The 14,409-nt window shown below is 43.3% G+C and overlaps 1 protein-coding gene across 2 annotated transcripts in view; it reads left to right on the top strand.

The window, feature by feature from the left end:
- The window catches only part of DCLRE1A (DNA cross-link repair 1A), a 43,080-nt gene that overhangs the window by 20,997 nt on the left and 7,674 nt on the right, over window positions 1-14,409 (top strand). For both annotated transcript variants that reach the window (XM_068258801.1, XM_068258800.1), the window contains exons 5-9: window positions 2,392-2,510; window positions 6,734-6,877; window positions 10,370-10,515; window positions 12,299-12,453; window positions 14,070-14,211. In XM_068258801.1, coding sequence (XP_068114902.1) covers window positions 2,392-2,510; window positions 6,734-6,877; window positions 10,370-10,515; window positions 12,299-12,453; window positions 14,070-14,211 — 706 coding nt within the window. The remainder of the gene's footprint in view (window positions 1-2,391; window positions 2,511-6,733; window positions 6,878-10,369; window positions 10,516-12,298; window positions 12,454-14,069; window positions 14,212-14,409) is intronic.

Genomic DNA, 14,409 nt, shown 5'->3' with positions numbered 1-14,409 from the left:
GGCTGTACTCGTTTACTGTGAAAAGTCCTGGTATGTGCCTGGCAGTGTCCAGTCTGGAACTGGGTATGACATTGTAGCAAGAGCTGACCTTACTTCTAAGACTGAATATCTTTATGTATACCTTAAAGAAGAACTTTGGATAACAGTCTTCTTGCTAAAATTTTGGTTCTAAATGAGGAATCTCACAGATTCTTACAATACTGACCTTAAAGAGGAACTCCAGTGAAAATAGTGTAATAAAAAAAGTGCTTCATTTTTACAATAATTATGTATAAATGATTTAGTCAGTGTTTGCTCATTGTAAAATTTTTCCTCTCCCCGATTTACATTCTGACATTTATTACATGGTGACATTTTTACTGTGGGCAGGTTATGTAGCTGCTGCTAGCTGTTTTGGCCGTTGGAGACAGCTGTAAACAGCTATTTCCTGTCTGTGAACCTTGTTACATTGTGGCAAACTGTCAAAAGTACCGCGGTCCTCATAGCTTCTTGTGGGAGGGGTTTCACCACAATATCAGTCATACAGCGCCCCCTGATGGTCTGTTTGTAAAAAGGAATAGATTTCTCATGTAAAAGGGGGTATCAGCTACTGATTGGGATAAAGTTAAATTCTTGGTTGGAGTTTCTCTTCAAGCTAAAAACTGGAGGGCTGGCAGAGGATGACATTTGTGACCAGAGTTTCGGCCCTGTCTGCTCATCTATCAGCCTCTGCATTGGAGCAGTGGCTGATGTATAGTCAAATGAGTAAGCAGTGGGCTATCCATCTCTAGGAAATTCACACCAGCATGCGCTAGAGTACAAGTTTTTAAAGCCTGGTACACGCTTACAATATTGACTGGCCAATTTTATCACTCCCATGTAGAATTAGGGCCAACAGCTTTTGAATTTTATGACCACATTGTTTAGGAAAGCTCTGATACTACATGGAGGTGGCAAAAATGGACAGTGATTGGGCAATAAAAATTTGATGTGTGTACCAGGCTTAAGAGTGCATACACGTGCAATTTTAATTGGCCAATCACCTGCATGTACTGTAGTATGAGAGCCTACTTACAGAATCTGTTCTTTGTAGTCAAAATCTTTCCCTCATACTGCATTGAAGTGGTTAAAAGACCACTATCATGGAAAAAGTAGGCAGTGAAAATTTGACAGAACAGATAGGTTTTGGGCCAGTCCATTTCCTCATGGGGGATTCTTGGGATTGTCCTGTTTTTGTTTTTGTTGTTTTTGTTTTTTTTTCCTTCCTCCCCCCAACAGCATTTCCTGAACAGCAGTTGCAAAGTCAAAAAAAAAAAAAAAAAAAAAGCAGTGCATACTAACATGGGCAGCAAAAATCTAAAAGCTTTCTGGAAATGCCTTATTAAAAGCCTGAAGTGAGAGTGATATGGAGGTTGCCATATTTATTTCCTTTTAAACAATGCAAATTGCCTGGATGTCCCACTCATCCTTTCTGCCTCTAATACTTTTAGCCAGAGACCCTGAACAAATGTGCAGATCAGGTGCTCTGATTGGATTAGCTTCATGCTCGTTTTCAGGTGTGTGATTCAGTCACTACTGCAGCCAAGGACATCCGCAGGACTGCCAGGCAACTGGTATTGCTTTTTAAAAGGAAATAAATATGGCAGCCTCCAAATACTTCTCCCTTCAGGCGTCCTTTAAAACCAGCACAGCAGAAAGGAAAGCAGGCTGGGTAGGATGTAGCCCTGCCTTTCGTGGCTATAACGTGCGAAATTGACACTAGTTTTCTTTGCCAGTCATGTGGTTCAGGGAAGCATGACCTTTGTGCTTTGAAGTAGCTGAACAGAGCAGGTGCTGAACTGTCATTTTATTTTGTTTGCTTTTCAACCTGGGTAGTATTTAGGTAGAACTGTAACATAAGAAGAATGGCACGGTGTTTGAATCAGGACTGCATATGTAAGGAACAAATATGGCTGCCCCAGGAAACGTACATAATTATGTTTGTGTATAGTCTATATTCGACATTACAGGGACGTGTCAAACTCAAATGCAAAGTGAGATGAAATTGAATGCTCCCTCCCACCTCCCTCCCTTGTGCAGTTTCCTGGTGTCTAGTGCTCCTCTCCTTCCTCCATATGTCTTCCCTGGTAATCTAGGGCTCCACCACCAATCTAGCTTCTCTGGTGGTCTAGAGTGGACTAAACATAATGCAAAGTGGGGAAACCACTTAAGGGCCAAATTTGATGGCTCTAAGGGCCAGATTTGGCCCACGGGCCAGTTTGATATTTATTTTCTAGAAGTAAGTGTTTTTCCTTTGAATCCTTATTTGCATAAACCTAATCTTTCTGTTGTTTACCTCATTATTATTATTATTATAAAAGGTACCAAATTCTAAATTTGATTCTTTCCTCCCACCCCCTCCTCTTGTCTCAGATTACAGGTAATCTGGTGGCGAGTAAGCTGCGAGTGGAGAACCAGTTTATTAACACGTTACCTATGGATACTGAGTGCATCGTGGACAACGTCAAAGTAGTATTGCTCGAAGCCAACCAGTGCGTACATTTTCTTAACAGAAACATTAAAATTCTGATCAGAGAGGCATTTACAAAAAATGTGTCTGGAGTTTACCTTTTGTTCCTACGCTTATCAGGTCGGCATGCAAGCAAACACTTCATTCTCCGGAACCTAAAATTTTAAAGCGGCTATTTAAAAAAAAAAAAAAATAAATCCACGGGCATCCCAGATCCTCCTCAAGACGACCTCTGCTGCGGAGGACCCTCTCACAGTTCCTTTTTTTGTGCATGAGCACAGCCGCACGCAGGCCTGGATTTACGGTACCTCACAGGAGCCTATAGGCACAGATGTCCTGGCACCCTAGACTTCACCCTTCATGAACCTACAAACCCTGCTGAACTGTGTGCTGGCTGTTGCCTCTCCCTTACTTTCCTTGCCCATCATAGGTTGCATAGGTGCCCCTTAGCATTAGGCGGTTTGAGCTATCCTCAGTATAGCTAGAGGTGCCCACAAGTATTAGGTAGCTAGAGGTGCCTCCGACTGAAGGGAGATCAGTGGAATTCCGAGACCTGCATGAGTAACCTCTTACATTCCGCTCGGGACTCTACCTAGCTAAGGCAGGAGGGAGGCACTGGAGAGGAGAGCGAGCTGCCTTTCCATCATTAGGCGCCTGTAGGCACGTGTCTACAGTGCCTTATGGTAAATCCGTCCCTGGCCACACGGTAGCACGTGCAGCTCATGGATGAGCGTTTTTGGTTTACTGCGCAGGCATCCCTGTACTCGCGCAGGTACAGTACAGCCATGCTTGTACACAGCAGGGAGTGCTGCCTCAAGAACACATCCAATGAGCTTTAGTTGGAAATGGTCCATGCATGACAACAGTCTAGTCGAGGAAGAGATGGGAATAGTTCAGAGGCTTCCCTCCTAGACTTTTTTGGGTGGCCACCTCAGGTTCACTTTAAAGAGAACCTGTACTGAGTAAAATTATTTAAAATAAACACATGAGGTAACTTCAAATAGACATTACATAGCCATCAGTTCCTCTCAGAAGCTCACCATTTTCTTCTTACTGTGATCCCTTCCAGTTCTGACAACATTTTGTCAAAACTGAAATATATCAGTTGCTGTCAGTTATATATCAGTTGCTGTCAGTTACAGCTGAGAGGAGAACTGATGTGTCTATGTTTCCCTATGGCTCAAGTGGGTGATATTAGGGCTGGAACCCACAAGAGCGGTTTTTTGAGCATTTTGGCAGCGCTGCGATATGCTAGCGTTTTGCCAAAACGCTCAGCTGATGTTAATGGATGGGGCAACTTCCACAGGAGCGTTTGCCAGAAACGCAAACGCAGGACCTGCAGCATTTTGGGAGCGTTAGCGCTTCAATGTAAAGTATTGGACCGCTAGCGGAAACGCTCAGCAAAACCTAAACTGAGCGGTTTTGCTAGCGTTTTGCGGTTCAGCACACTGTAACAAAATTAAAAATAATTCACAGGACCAATCAGGATAAAAACGAGAAACGTAAAACGCTACACAACCGCTGAGGAAAAAAATACACTGTTGCAAAACGCGACCGAAAACTCGCATGAATCCGCTTGCAAACCGCTCAGGCAAAACGCTAGCGGTTGCGTTTTGCGTTTGCGGATTTCAGTGGGTTCCAGGCCTCACAGTTTAACTGTGTGCTGACCAGAAAGCTGTTATGGTGTAATGGCTATTTTCAAAATGGAGGACGGAGAATTCCATTGATCACAGTGGACAAACAGGACGCAGGAGAGGAGAAAGAGATTGATGAATAGACTACACAGCAGGTAAGTATGACCTGTGTATGGTTATTTTGACTTTTAATTTTCATTTCAGGTTTTCTTTAAGCTTAGGCAGTTTTTGATCTTAAAGGACCACTATCGCAAAAATAGGCAGTTAAAATCTGACAGAACCGACAGGTTTTGAGCCGGTCCATCTCCTCATGGGAGATTCTCAGGGTTTTCTTTTTCAACAGCATTTCCTAAACAGCAGTTTAACTGCCAAAATTCTAAGATACCAATCAGCATCCCTAATCACTTGAACACTATTTTGTCAGTTAGACTTTGTTTTCAGCAGCATTTCCTGAACAGCAGTTGCAAAGTCTAACTGACAAAATAGTGTGCAAGGGAGTAGGGAGGGTGGCTGGTATCTTAGAATTTTGGCAGTTAAACTGCTGTTCAGGAAATACTGTTGAAAACAAAGAAAACCCAAAGAATCCCCCATGAGGAGATGGGTTGGCCCAACCTTGTCGGTTCTGTCAGATTTTTTTTTAACTGCCTACTTTTTCGCGATAGTGGTCCACTAACCACTGAACATAAGGGAACACATGCATGGACAGGTCAGTCTCTTTCTCTAGGGAGTGCCAAATTGTATTACTCACACCATTAAATATATAGGCTGTTCTGGCATAAGGGTCAAAGAGCTCCAGCCTAAAGGCTGCTAAGACACCTACACAAGCATGGGTAGCCATGCTCCGTCTGCTGGGATATAAATGAGGTGCCAAACAGGTGCTGAGGCAAGTGGTCAACTCTAATGCAAACAATCATTAACCCTCTGCACGCAAAACCAGGGCTGTGGAGTTGGTACAAATATCATCCGACTCCAACTCCTCCGTTTATGAAACCTCCGACTCCAGGTACCTAAAATTACTCCAACTCCTTAAGGTGGCCACACACGATACAATAAAATGTTCTGATTTTACGGCAATTCGATAAAAACGATCGGATCTCCCCAAAAAATCAAAAGCTTTTTTTTTTTTTTTTTTTTTTCATTCAGCAGAAAAATCCGATCGGATTTCCCGTTTTTTTTTTTTTTGTTTTTTTTTTTCGATTTTTATCTATCCGGAATGCCAGATATTTTTCTTCAATTTCTCTAAAGATTGTATGGTGTGTGTTTGTCAATTATACACACCCAAGCAATTTTCTCAGTTTCCAATCATTTTTATCATAATTGGGAAAAAAATTAACATGTGTGTGGTACATTGGTCATATTTTTGAAACGTTACAATCAGTCAGAAAAATGTATTGCAATTCTTAAATTGAACAGATATTTAAAAAATTATATGGTGTGTGTGGCCACCTTTAGTCTTATTTTTACAAAGGCTACGGATGTGGTTTAAAAATCATCCGATTCCTCAGTTTATTGAAACCATCGACTCCAGGTACCCAAGATTATTCCGACTCCACAGCCCTGCGCAAAACAAACCCTCTGCCCTTATGCATGGTGTCAGGGCACTTTCACACTTCCTGCAATAAATCACGTAAAATGCTCCATAACTTCACAAAAGCATTGATGGCCCTATGGGGCTATCACATTTATCAAGGAGCAGTGCGTCCCAACACAGTAATGCATGGTACACCGTATTCATATACCACTTAAGTGATGCATACAGTCATTGTACTGTATGTGGTGTGACTGTTTTGGTGCCACTGCAGAAGAATTGCACCACAAGTGGTACATTTGTTACTCCCTGAAGAAAAGACTGACTTATGTGCATGCAGGTGTTCCCTTTGTTTATAGGTTAAGAACCAGAGTTGCCTCGCCTTGAATTTCAGGTTCTGGAGCATTGAGGGCTTATCCACACTATGAGCGTTTACGTATATTTTTTTTGGGGGGGGGAGGTACTGACAATTTTAGAAATCGCCCTAAAAGCGCTTGTGCAATGATTCCCTATGAGAGTGTTCACATATGAGCGGTTCGATTGTAATCCGCTTTCAAAAGCACTGCCTGTACCATTTTCTGTGCACTTTGGTTCAATGGAAGGTATAGGGAAATCGCGGCTTGTTTAGCGATTTCCCAAACGCTTCTATGAATAAATACATTGTTTTTTCACTTCCTGACGTCAGAAATGAATAAATACAAAGCGCTTAGAAAAGCACTTTTCAAAGCGCAGGGAAAAACGCTGACAGAACTCTCAAATTGCTCAGCACTTGCGATTTATAATGTGAACCTAGCCTAAGTGTTCGCTTGCTTGCTGACTAGTGTAGGTAGAGTAGGGACCATTTCTAACGAGGAAACCTCTAGTGAATTGGTCAAGTATGAAAATCAATGCAGTCTATTTTGGAAGCTAATGGCCTGCATTTTTACAACCTGTTTGGTAAAGTTACACCTTGTTTTGAGTGCAGAGTGAATACTGGTAATTGTTTGTTAGTAGTAGTGCTATCTTATTTCATTACTTTGTACATTTCAATGACCTTTTCATAAATGTGTTCCCGTGTGAAATATTTCCCTCATCCACATCCAGCTGTCCTGGAGCTGTGCTGCTGCTTTTCCTGTTACCAAACGGCACAACAATACTGCACACCGGAGACTTCCGTGCAGATACCTCCATGGAACGATATCCTGCTCTGATTGGACGGAGGATTAACACCCTTTATCTGGATACCACGTAAGTTTAATCCTGCAGCAGGTTTTCATCCATAATTTTGGAACATTGGGTAGAAATCTATGTTTATGGCCAGCTTAAGGCCTCAGCAGGGGGTCCTTAGGGTTAGGCGTCATGGGGAGGGTGTCCTAAGAGTTATGCATCGGTGGGTGGATTGGTTAGGGTTAGGCATCAAGAGGCTGGGCTCATGTGAGAATTAGGTTAGGATAGGAGAGTGAGGTTAGGTTAGGATATTTAAATGTAGAAGTAAAGGACAACTGAGAGGGATACGGAAACTGCCATATTTTTTTCCTTTTAAACAATACCAGTTGCCTGGCAGTCCTGCTGTGCTGATCCTCTAACTGATGCCTCTAATACTTTTAGCCATAGACCCTGAACAAGCATGTAGAAGATCAGGTGTTTCTGGCATTGTCAGAAGTGACAAGATTAGCTGCATGCTCATTTCTGGTGACACTACTGCAGCCAAACATATCAGCAGGGCTGCCAGGCAACTGGTATTGTTTAAAAGGAAGCAAATATGTCAGCCTCCATATACCTCTCCCTCCAGGATCACTTAAGTCAGAAACATTTGATCTGCATGCTTGTTCAGGGTTTATGGATAAAAGTATTAGAAGCAGAGGATCAGGAAGACAGTCAAGCAACTGGTATTGTTTAAAAGTAAATAAATATGGAAGACTTATCCCTTTCAGTTTAGGTGTCCTTTAACTCAGCCGCCCAGACGTGAAGCTCACGTCCGGGCGGCTGCTTACATGCGCTCCTGCGCGCGCGCTCCCATGTCCCCGTGATGTCCCCCGGTAGCCCTGGTATCAGTGAAAGGGAACATGGTTCCCGATCACCGATCCCTGTCCCCCGCAGAAAAACAGAAGCGCTCACCTGTGAGGCTTCAGTTCTTCTGGCCGGAAAGATTTCCACATCCCCCTTGTACTTCCGCTTAGCGAGAAGTACAAGGAGGGAAACAAAAAGGAAGGTGGCCATCTTGTGGCCAAATAGTAAAACTACAGCTACACATTTTTTACATTATAATCTACACATTTAACAACATTAAACATTAGGGCCTGGTGCACACCAAAAAACGCTAGCAGATCCGCAAAATGCTAGCAGATTTTGAAACGCTTTTTCTTCTTTTTCTGTAGCGTTTCAGCTAGCATTTTGCGGTTTTGTGTAGCGGTTTTGGTATAGTAGATTTCATGTATTGTTACAGTAAAGCGGTTACTGAACAGCTACTGTAACAAAAAACGCCTGGCAAACCGCTCTGAAGTGCCGTTTTTCAGAGCGGTTTGCGTTTTTCCTATACTTAACATTGAGGCAGAAACGCATCCGCAATCCAAAATCTGCAGCAGTCCGGGAGTATGCGTTTCTGCAAAACGCCTCCCGCTCTGGTGTGCACCAGCCCATTGAAATACATTACCCTAGCGGATCCGCACCCGCAAGCAGATCGCAAACCGCAGCGGAACCGCTCTGGTGTGCACTAGGCCTAACTGTTTATGTCCCACACCAAAATATTACCCAAATAAAATTCTTAATGGTAAAAAAAAAATTACAATAAAAAAAAAAAGACCTAGTTACCTAAGGGTCTGAACTTTTTAAATATGCATTTGAAGGGGTATACTACAAACATTTTTTAAATTATAAGCTTGTAAATAGTGATGGACGCAAAACGGAAACAATGCACCTTTATTTCCAAATAAAATATTGGTGCCATACATTGTGATAGGGGCAAAATTTAAATGGTATAATAACCGAGACATACGGGCAAATAAAATACATAGGTTTTAATTATGGTAGCGTGGATTATTTTAAAGCTATAATGGCCGAAAACTGAGAAATAATGAATTTTTAAAAAAATTTTCTTATTAGTCCAGTTAAAATGCATTTACAGTAAAGTGGCTCTTAGCTAAATGTACCACCCAAAGAAAGCCTAATTAGTGGCGGAATAAACAAGATATAGATCAATAAATTGTGATAAGTAGTGATAAAGTTATTAGCGAATGAATGGGAGGTGAAAATTGCTCTGATGCATAAGGTGAAAATTCCCCGTGGGCTGAAATGGTTAATGTCTTGTCACTTTTCAACGAATTCGGCCAGCTACACTGGTGTTTGCTGTTATGCTTTCCCTGCTAATTTTAACTAAATTAAAATACAGCCATGTGTTAACACCTCATACTGTACTTGGACTTTGCTTTCCTTTGCAATGTCTGATGTCCTCGCAGTGCTGTTAACTATCATGTAGCGCATTGTATGGTACATAGTGTAGCCTACACACCTGCTGCATCCACTACCAGGATGACAACTTGTTTAGTTGAATGTTGTCTGATTATCCTCAATTTGTTTTACTTTGTGTAACATTCCCTATTCCCAATTTTGTGTTTTCAAAGGTCTGTTTTTTGTTTTTTTGGGGGGAGGGTTGTTTTTTTCAACAATGCTAAACCGATCATCTGGTTTAACAAAATGTACATTATCACTATGGGGGAAGAAAAGTCCTGGCACCTTCTGTGTGGGGCTAAGAAGGAATGTGGTGCTATCCAGATCTGATCCTTAGCGGTTTTCCAGTCTAAAGCCCCGTCTACACGGGGAGATGTGGAGGCGATCCGGCGGCTCGATTAGCCCGCGCGTGCGGATTCGATCTGCCCTCGTCCCCGCGCCGCTTATCTTCCGTTAGATTCCCTGCCATTGTCCCCTCGTGGGGAGCGAGCAGGGAATCGGCGGCTGCAAAATCGGACCCGTCGGATCTTATCAATTGAGCCGCATCAGCAGCTCGATTAAAAAGGAGCATCGCCGCCTCATCTAGTGATGTATGGGCAGACAAAGCTCTCTATCAGATTCAATTAGATCTGTCAGCTGCCCATACACCGCAGGCTGATTCACGATCAAATTCGGCATTAAATCGATCCAGAATCGGTCTTGTGATGCAGCATCCGTCCACCTCGCCGCCCCGACGCTGTCTCCTAATGATAAATTTCCCCCCGGTGCAAGGTATACTTTACCTCCCCTCTGCCTCCACTTGTCCCCCTGCTGGCTTCCGGGATTTCTCCTTTGCATGCACGCACCCCGTGTGTGTGATGTCATACCCTTACTAGGAAATCACGTGGGGCGTGCGTGTATGGTCGATTGTCGCAAAATTGCACGCCGTTTCCACCACTCACCACATCAAGCAAGTTGGCCCTATATCTTGCAGTATGTGCGATCGACAATGCAACCAATTTTCAGCCTGAAATTGGCTGCATTGTTGGTCGGGCATGCACTTGGTGGCACTGGTTTTCATCCAATTTGATTATATTAATCGAATCGGATGGTCGATCGGCCGCCAAGTCACCTGATCTATTGCCACCTTTTATAGACCTCATTTGATCTGTGTCTGCCCTTTTTCCTATTTTTATGTATTGCAGAAATGCAGGTAGGAGAATGTGCTTTGGCGTTGCTCACACTTTAGAAGCTGAGTGTTTTATATAAGGAGTCCTGTCACTCTGTAATATTATACCTGTTTTTTTTTTGTAGGTATTGCAGTCCAGAATACACCTTCCCATCTCAGCAGGAGGCTGTTCAGTTTGCTGCAAATACCGCATTTGAGGCTATGACTCTGTATCCGCGCACACTGGTCGTTTGTGGAACGTATTCTATTGGAAAGGAGAAAGTCTTCCTGGGTAATACCATCCACTCTGTGTGGTGTGGGTCCCCCCCCCCCCTTGTCTCACGATAAGACTAGACTCAATAAGCTATGTACACCTGCTGCTGGTCTGAACCCTGCCGTAGTGGATGATGAAGAGATTCGGAAGTCAGATTAGTGTGCAGTGGCCACATGACTTTTCTTAAAGATCCACCGTCCCAGACTTTTAGATGATCTCTGACGCCCAAGCACTGCACAATCACATAGTTTTCCCCATTGCCACACCCACTCTGTCGCACGCCGCTCGTTCTCCCTCTACCCCAGGCATGGGCAAACTTTATGCGGCCCGGGCCGCATGCCTGAAATTCCATTTCAAAGTTCCCCCACCCCCCACTGCTCACTCGCAACTTTTCAGGGAGGGAGGGGGAAAGGAGGGGAATCCGGCCGCCTGTCGGAGGGCCAGAGAGCAGCGCACACGGGCTGTAGTTTGCCCAGTGCTGCTCTACCCCCACATAGCAACAGTTTCATCACTAGCCGGGGGCTGATGACGCGTCTGTACAGCATTGGCTGTGCTTTGTCACCCAAGGATCTTGTACTGATCCCTGCTGGGCTACGGAGACACCCGAGGCTAAACTAATAAAATAAACAATTGCGTCTCTCTCTCTCTCTCTCTCTCTCTCTCTCTCTCTCTCTCTCTCTCTCTCTCTCTCTCTCTCTCTCTCTCTCTTCCTCTCTCTCTCTCTCTCTCTCTCTCTCTCTCTCTCTCTCTCTCTCTCTCTCTCTCTCTCTCTCTCTCTCTCTCTCTCTCTCTCTCTCTCTCTCTTCTAAAAAAAACTTTTAAAGATATTCCACAGTTTTATTTTATATTTAAATCTACTTTACTGTTTTATTGTTTTTGCTCAATGACACATTCTTTGAAGTATGCCAGAGCTAAAATCTATGAGCTATTGCTCCTTTTTATCTCTCCTGCTCTCAGAAGCCATTTTGTGCTAGGAAAGTGTTTTATAGTTGAAATTTCTTATCAGTGAGGGTCACACTGTTGTCTAACCCAGACAGGAACTGCCATTTACATACCTGATATTTAACTCTTTCTGGCAGAGAAAGAAAAAAAAGGAACACAGCCTAGCTATTTGTGTACTAGGCACTGTACATACACATGTGTATCTCATCATGTCACCTTGGGTATCCTTTAAGGTAGAAAAGTTATGTCTCTAATTTTTACCATAGCTGGCCTTAATCAAATTTAACGTTGCATTCTGTAGAGCCTTGTTAGCCTCGAGTTTGGAATAGCAAGGCTTTAGAAAGCCCTGACTGGTCCTTCTGTATCTGGATTGGTTCTTCTGTATCTGGACTATTATCTATTTATTCATTTTATTAATTTGTTTATTTATACCAACACAGAGCACCTGTAGCCACACAATCACTAACCTATGTGACCAAAGTACATTGGAGCAAAGGCCGATATGTTTTCAGCTGTGCAGACATTACCACACCCACCGCTGCCTACCTGACAATGAACCAGCCTTTGATCCAGTGCAGAAGCTGGAATAGGGTCAAATGGTATGGAAGGGGCATGGTTACGTCACTTACATTGGTAGACAGTTTGATGCAGAAAAACCTACCAGGGCTATCTACGACCTAGTTATTTAAAACCAGAGTGATAGTGCAGTGGATAAGGATGCAATGTAAACAGCCTAATGTCAGATTAGCTGTCAGATGGCCACTGGATTATAAAAAAAAATACTGTCAGTGTACTGTTGTCTTAATGAGCAGCCCAATTGGGTAATTATCTTGTTTTGTTTTTCTGCTTCCCTCTGCAGCTATTGCTCAAGTGCTGGGCTGTAAGGTGTGCATGTCTCCAGACAAGTATAAGACCATGCAGTGTTTGGAGTCTGATGAGATCCGTGCTCTCATCACCACAGACTGGCACAGCACCACACTGCATGTCCTACCCATGATGCAGCTTAGTTTCAAGGTGAGTTTGTTTACGTCTGCACAGAGGCTTAGCTAGAGGTTATGGGTCCCCATAGAAGAATGTTAATGGGGTCCTCTGACCTAGGCACTTAAGAGTAATGCCACATGCCCCTATCCTATAAGATATGTTAACTAGCCAGTGTACATTCATATGCAATGTACACTGCAAACAGTCTATGGGCACTGAGATAAAGTTAGAGCATGGAACAAAACAGGAAAGTAAATAGTGAACACATTACCGCTTGGGCCCCCTTTGCTCCAGGGCCCCATAGCAGTTGCTATGGCTATTGCTACGCCCCTGCATCTGAAATGGAACCAAACTGATTAAACATTACACAATGAGGGTAAAGAAGCGCCTAGGGGTTTATAAAACCGAGTTAAAAACAGTAAAATCGATAAATGAGGTGGCTTACCTCAATGAGGACATTCTCATAGGAAAAAGAGAGAATTTGATTTTTGCACTGGAAACGCACTTCACGGGTCTAAGCCTGCTTCCTCGGGTCAATAATTGCCAGAGTATGTAGAGCCTGTATGCATGGAGCGTATATGAGAATGTCCTTATTGAGGTAAGCCACCTCATTTATCGTTTTTACTGTTGTTTTTAACTCTGTTTTATAAACCCCTGGCAGCTTCTTTAACCTCTGTGCGTAGTCAAGCCCCACATCTGCTGTGGGCGGGGTTCAAAAACGGCCTACGATTGAAGTGGTCTTTTAGGCCTGGAACCCACTGAAATCCGCAAACGCAAAACGCAACCGCTAGCGTTTTGCATGAGCAGTTTGCAAGCGGATTCATGCGAGTTTTCGGTCGCGTTTTGCAACGGTGTATTTTTTTCCTCAGCGGTTGTGTAGCGTTTTGCATTTCGCGTTTTTATCCTGATTGGTCCTGTGAATTATTTTTAATTTTGTTACAGTGTGCTGAACCGCAAAACGCTAGCAAAACCGCTCAGTTTAGGTTTTGCTGAGCGTTTCTGCTAGCGTTTCAATACTTTACATTGAAGCGCTAACGCTCCCAAAAGGCTGCAGGTCCTGCGTTTGCGTTTCTGGGAAACGCAAACGCTCCTGTGGAAGTTGCCCCATCCATTAACATCAGCTGAGCGTGTTGGCAAAACGCTAGCGTATCGCAGCGCTGCCAAAATGCTCAAAACGCTCTTGTGGGTTCCAGCCCTTAAAGAGGCAACTGCCACCAGTCCCAGTCTGGGACACCCTGTGTTTATTATCTCCACCTGCTTCTTGTGGTCGGTTCTCCTTTGTGAGTAGTGCTTTTTATCATATTATTTTCAGTGTTACTGACATACTACACCATTGGGGCTTCCGAGTTTTGTCTCTCATTTCCAGTGTCCCGACACCCCATCCACTGTGTTTTATTAGACAGAAATCTGTGCTGAGAGAAGTAGAGGCTTCCATCGCTAAATCAAAAAATTTTTTTTCTGTAAACTCTACCAGTATTGTATAAACATTAATTAAATGATATATTTAATAAGAGCTAAATTGTCAGTCAGTGTCTTTATGTAACTTGGTTCAGTGTATCAGGAAGCAGCTGAAACCTGATAATCCGTACTGAGGACCACAATGTACCCTACAAAGCTGTGCGTTTTTTTTGTTTTTTTTTTTCCTGCAGGGTCTTGGTGCTCACCTCAACAAATTCCCTGGAAAGTATGACCGTGTTCTGGCCTTCAAACCTACAGGATGGACCTACTCCCAAGGCTGCAGCTCTGTTGCTGATATCGCGCCACAAATTCGGGGCAAGATCACAATTTATGGTAAGTCTTTTGTTTTTTGGGGTGGGTTTTCTCTTGTGAAACAAAAAAATCCATATTAGACAACCCACTTAATATCTACTTTCTTTTTAAAGACAACTGCCATACAATGTGGCCACTAGATTGCAAAAACAGCTAGTTACTACTGATTTCAGAGTTGGCAGCAGATCTTTTAATCCTATGTTGACTTTCTAGAGGCCA

Source organism: Hyperolius riggenbachi, chromosome 10 (genome assembly GCF_040937935.1).
Source record: "Hyperolius riggenbachi isolate aHypRig1 chromosome 10, aHypRig1.pri, whole genome shotgun sequence".
Lineage (NCBI taxonomy): Eukaryota > Metazoa > Chordata > Amphibia > Anura > Hyperoliidae > Hyperolius > Hyperolius riggenbachi.
The sequence above is the reverse complement of the archived record's forward strand: the minus strand, read 5'-3'. Positions and strand labels throughout refer to the sequence as shown.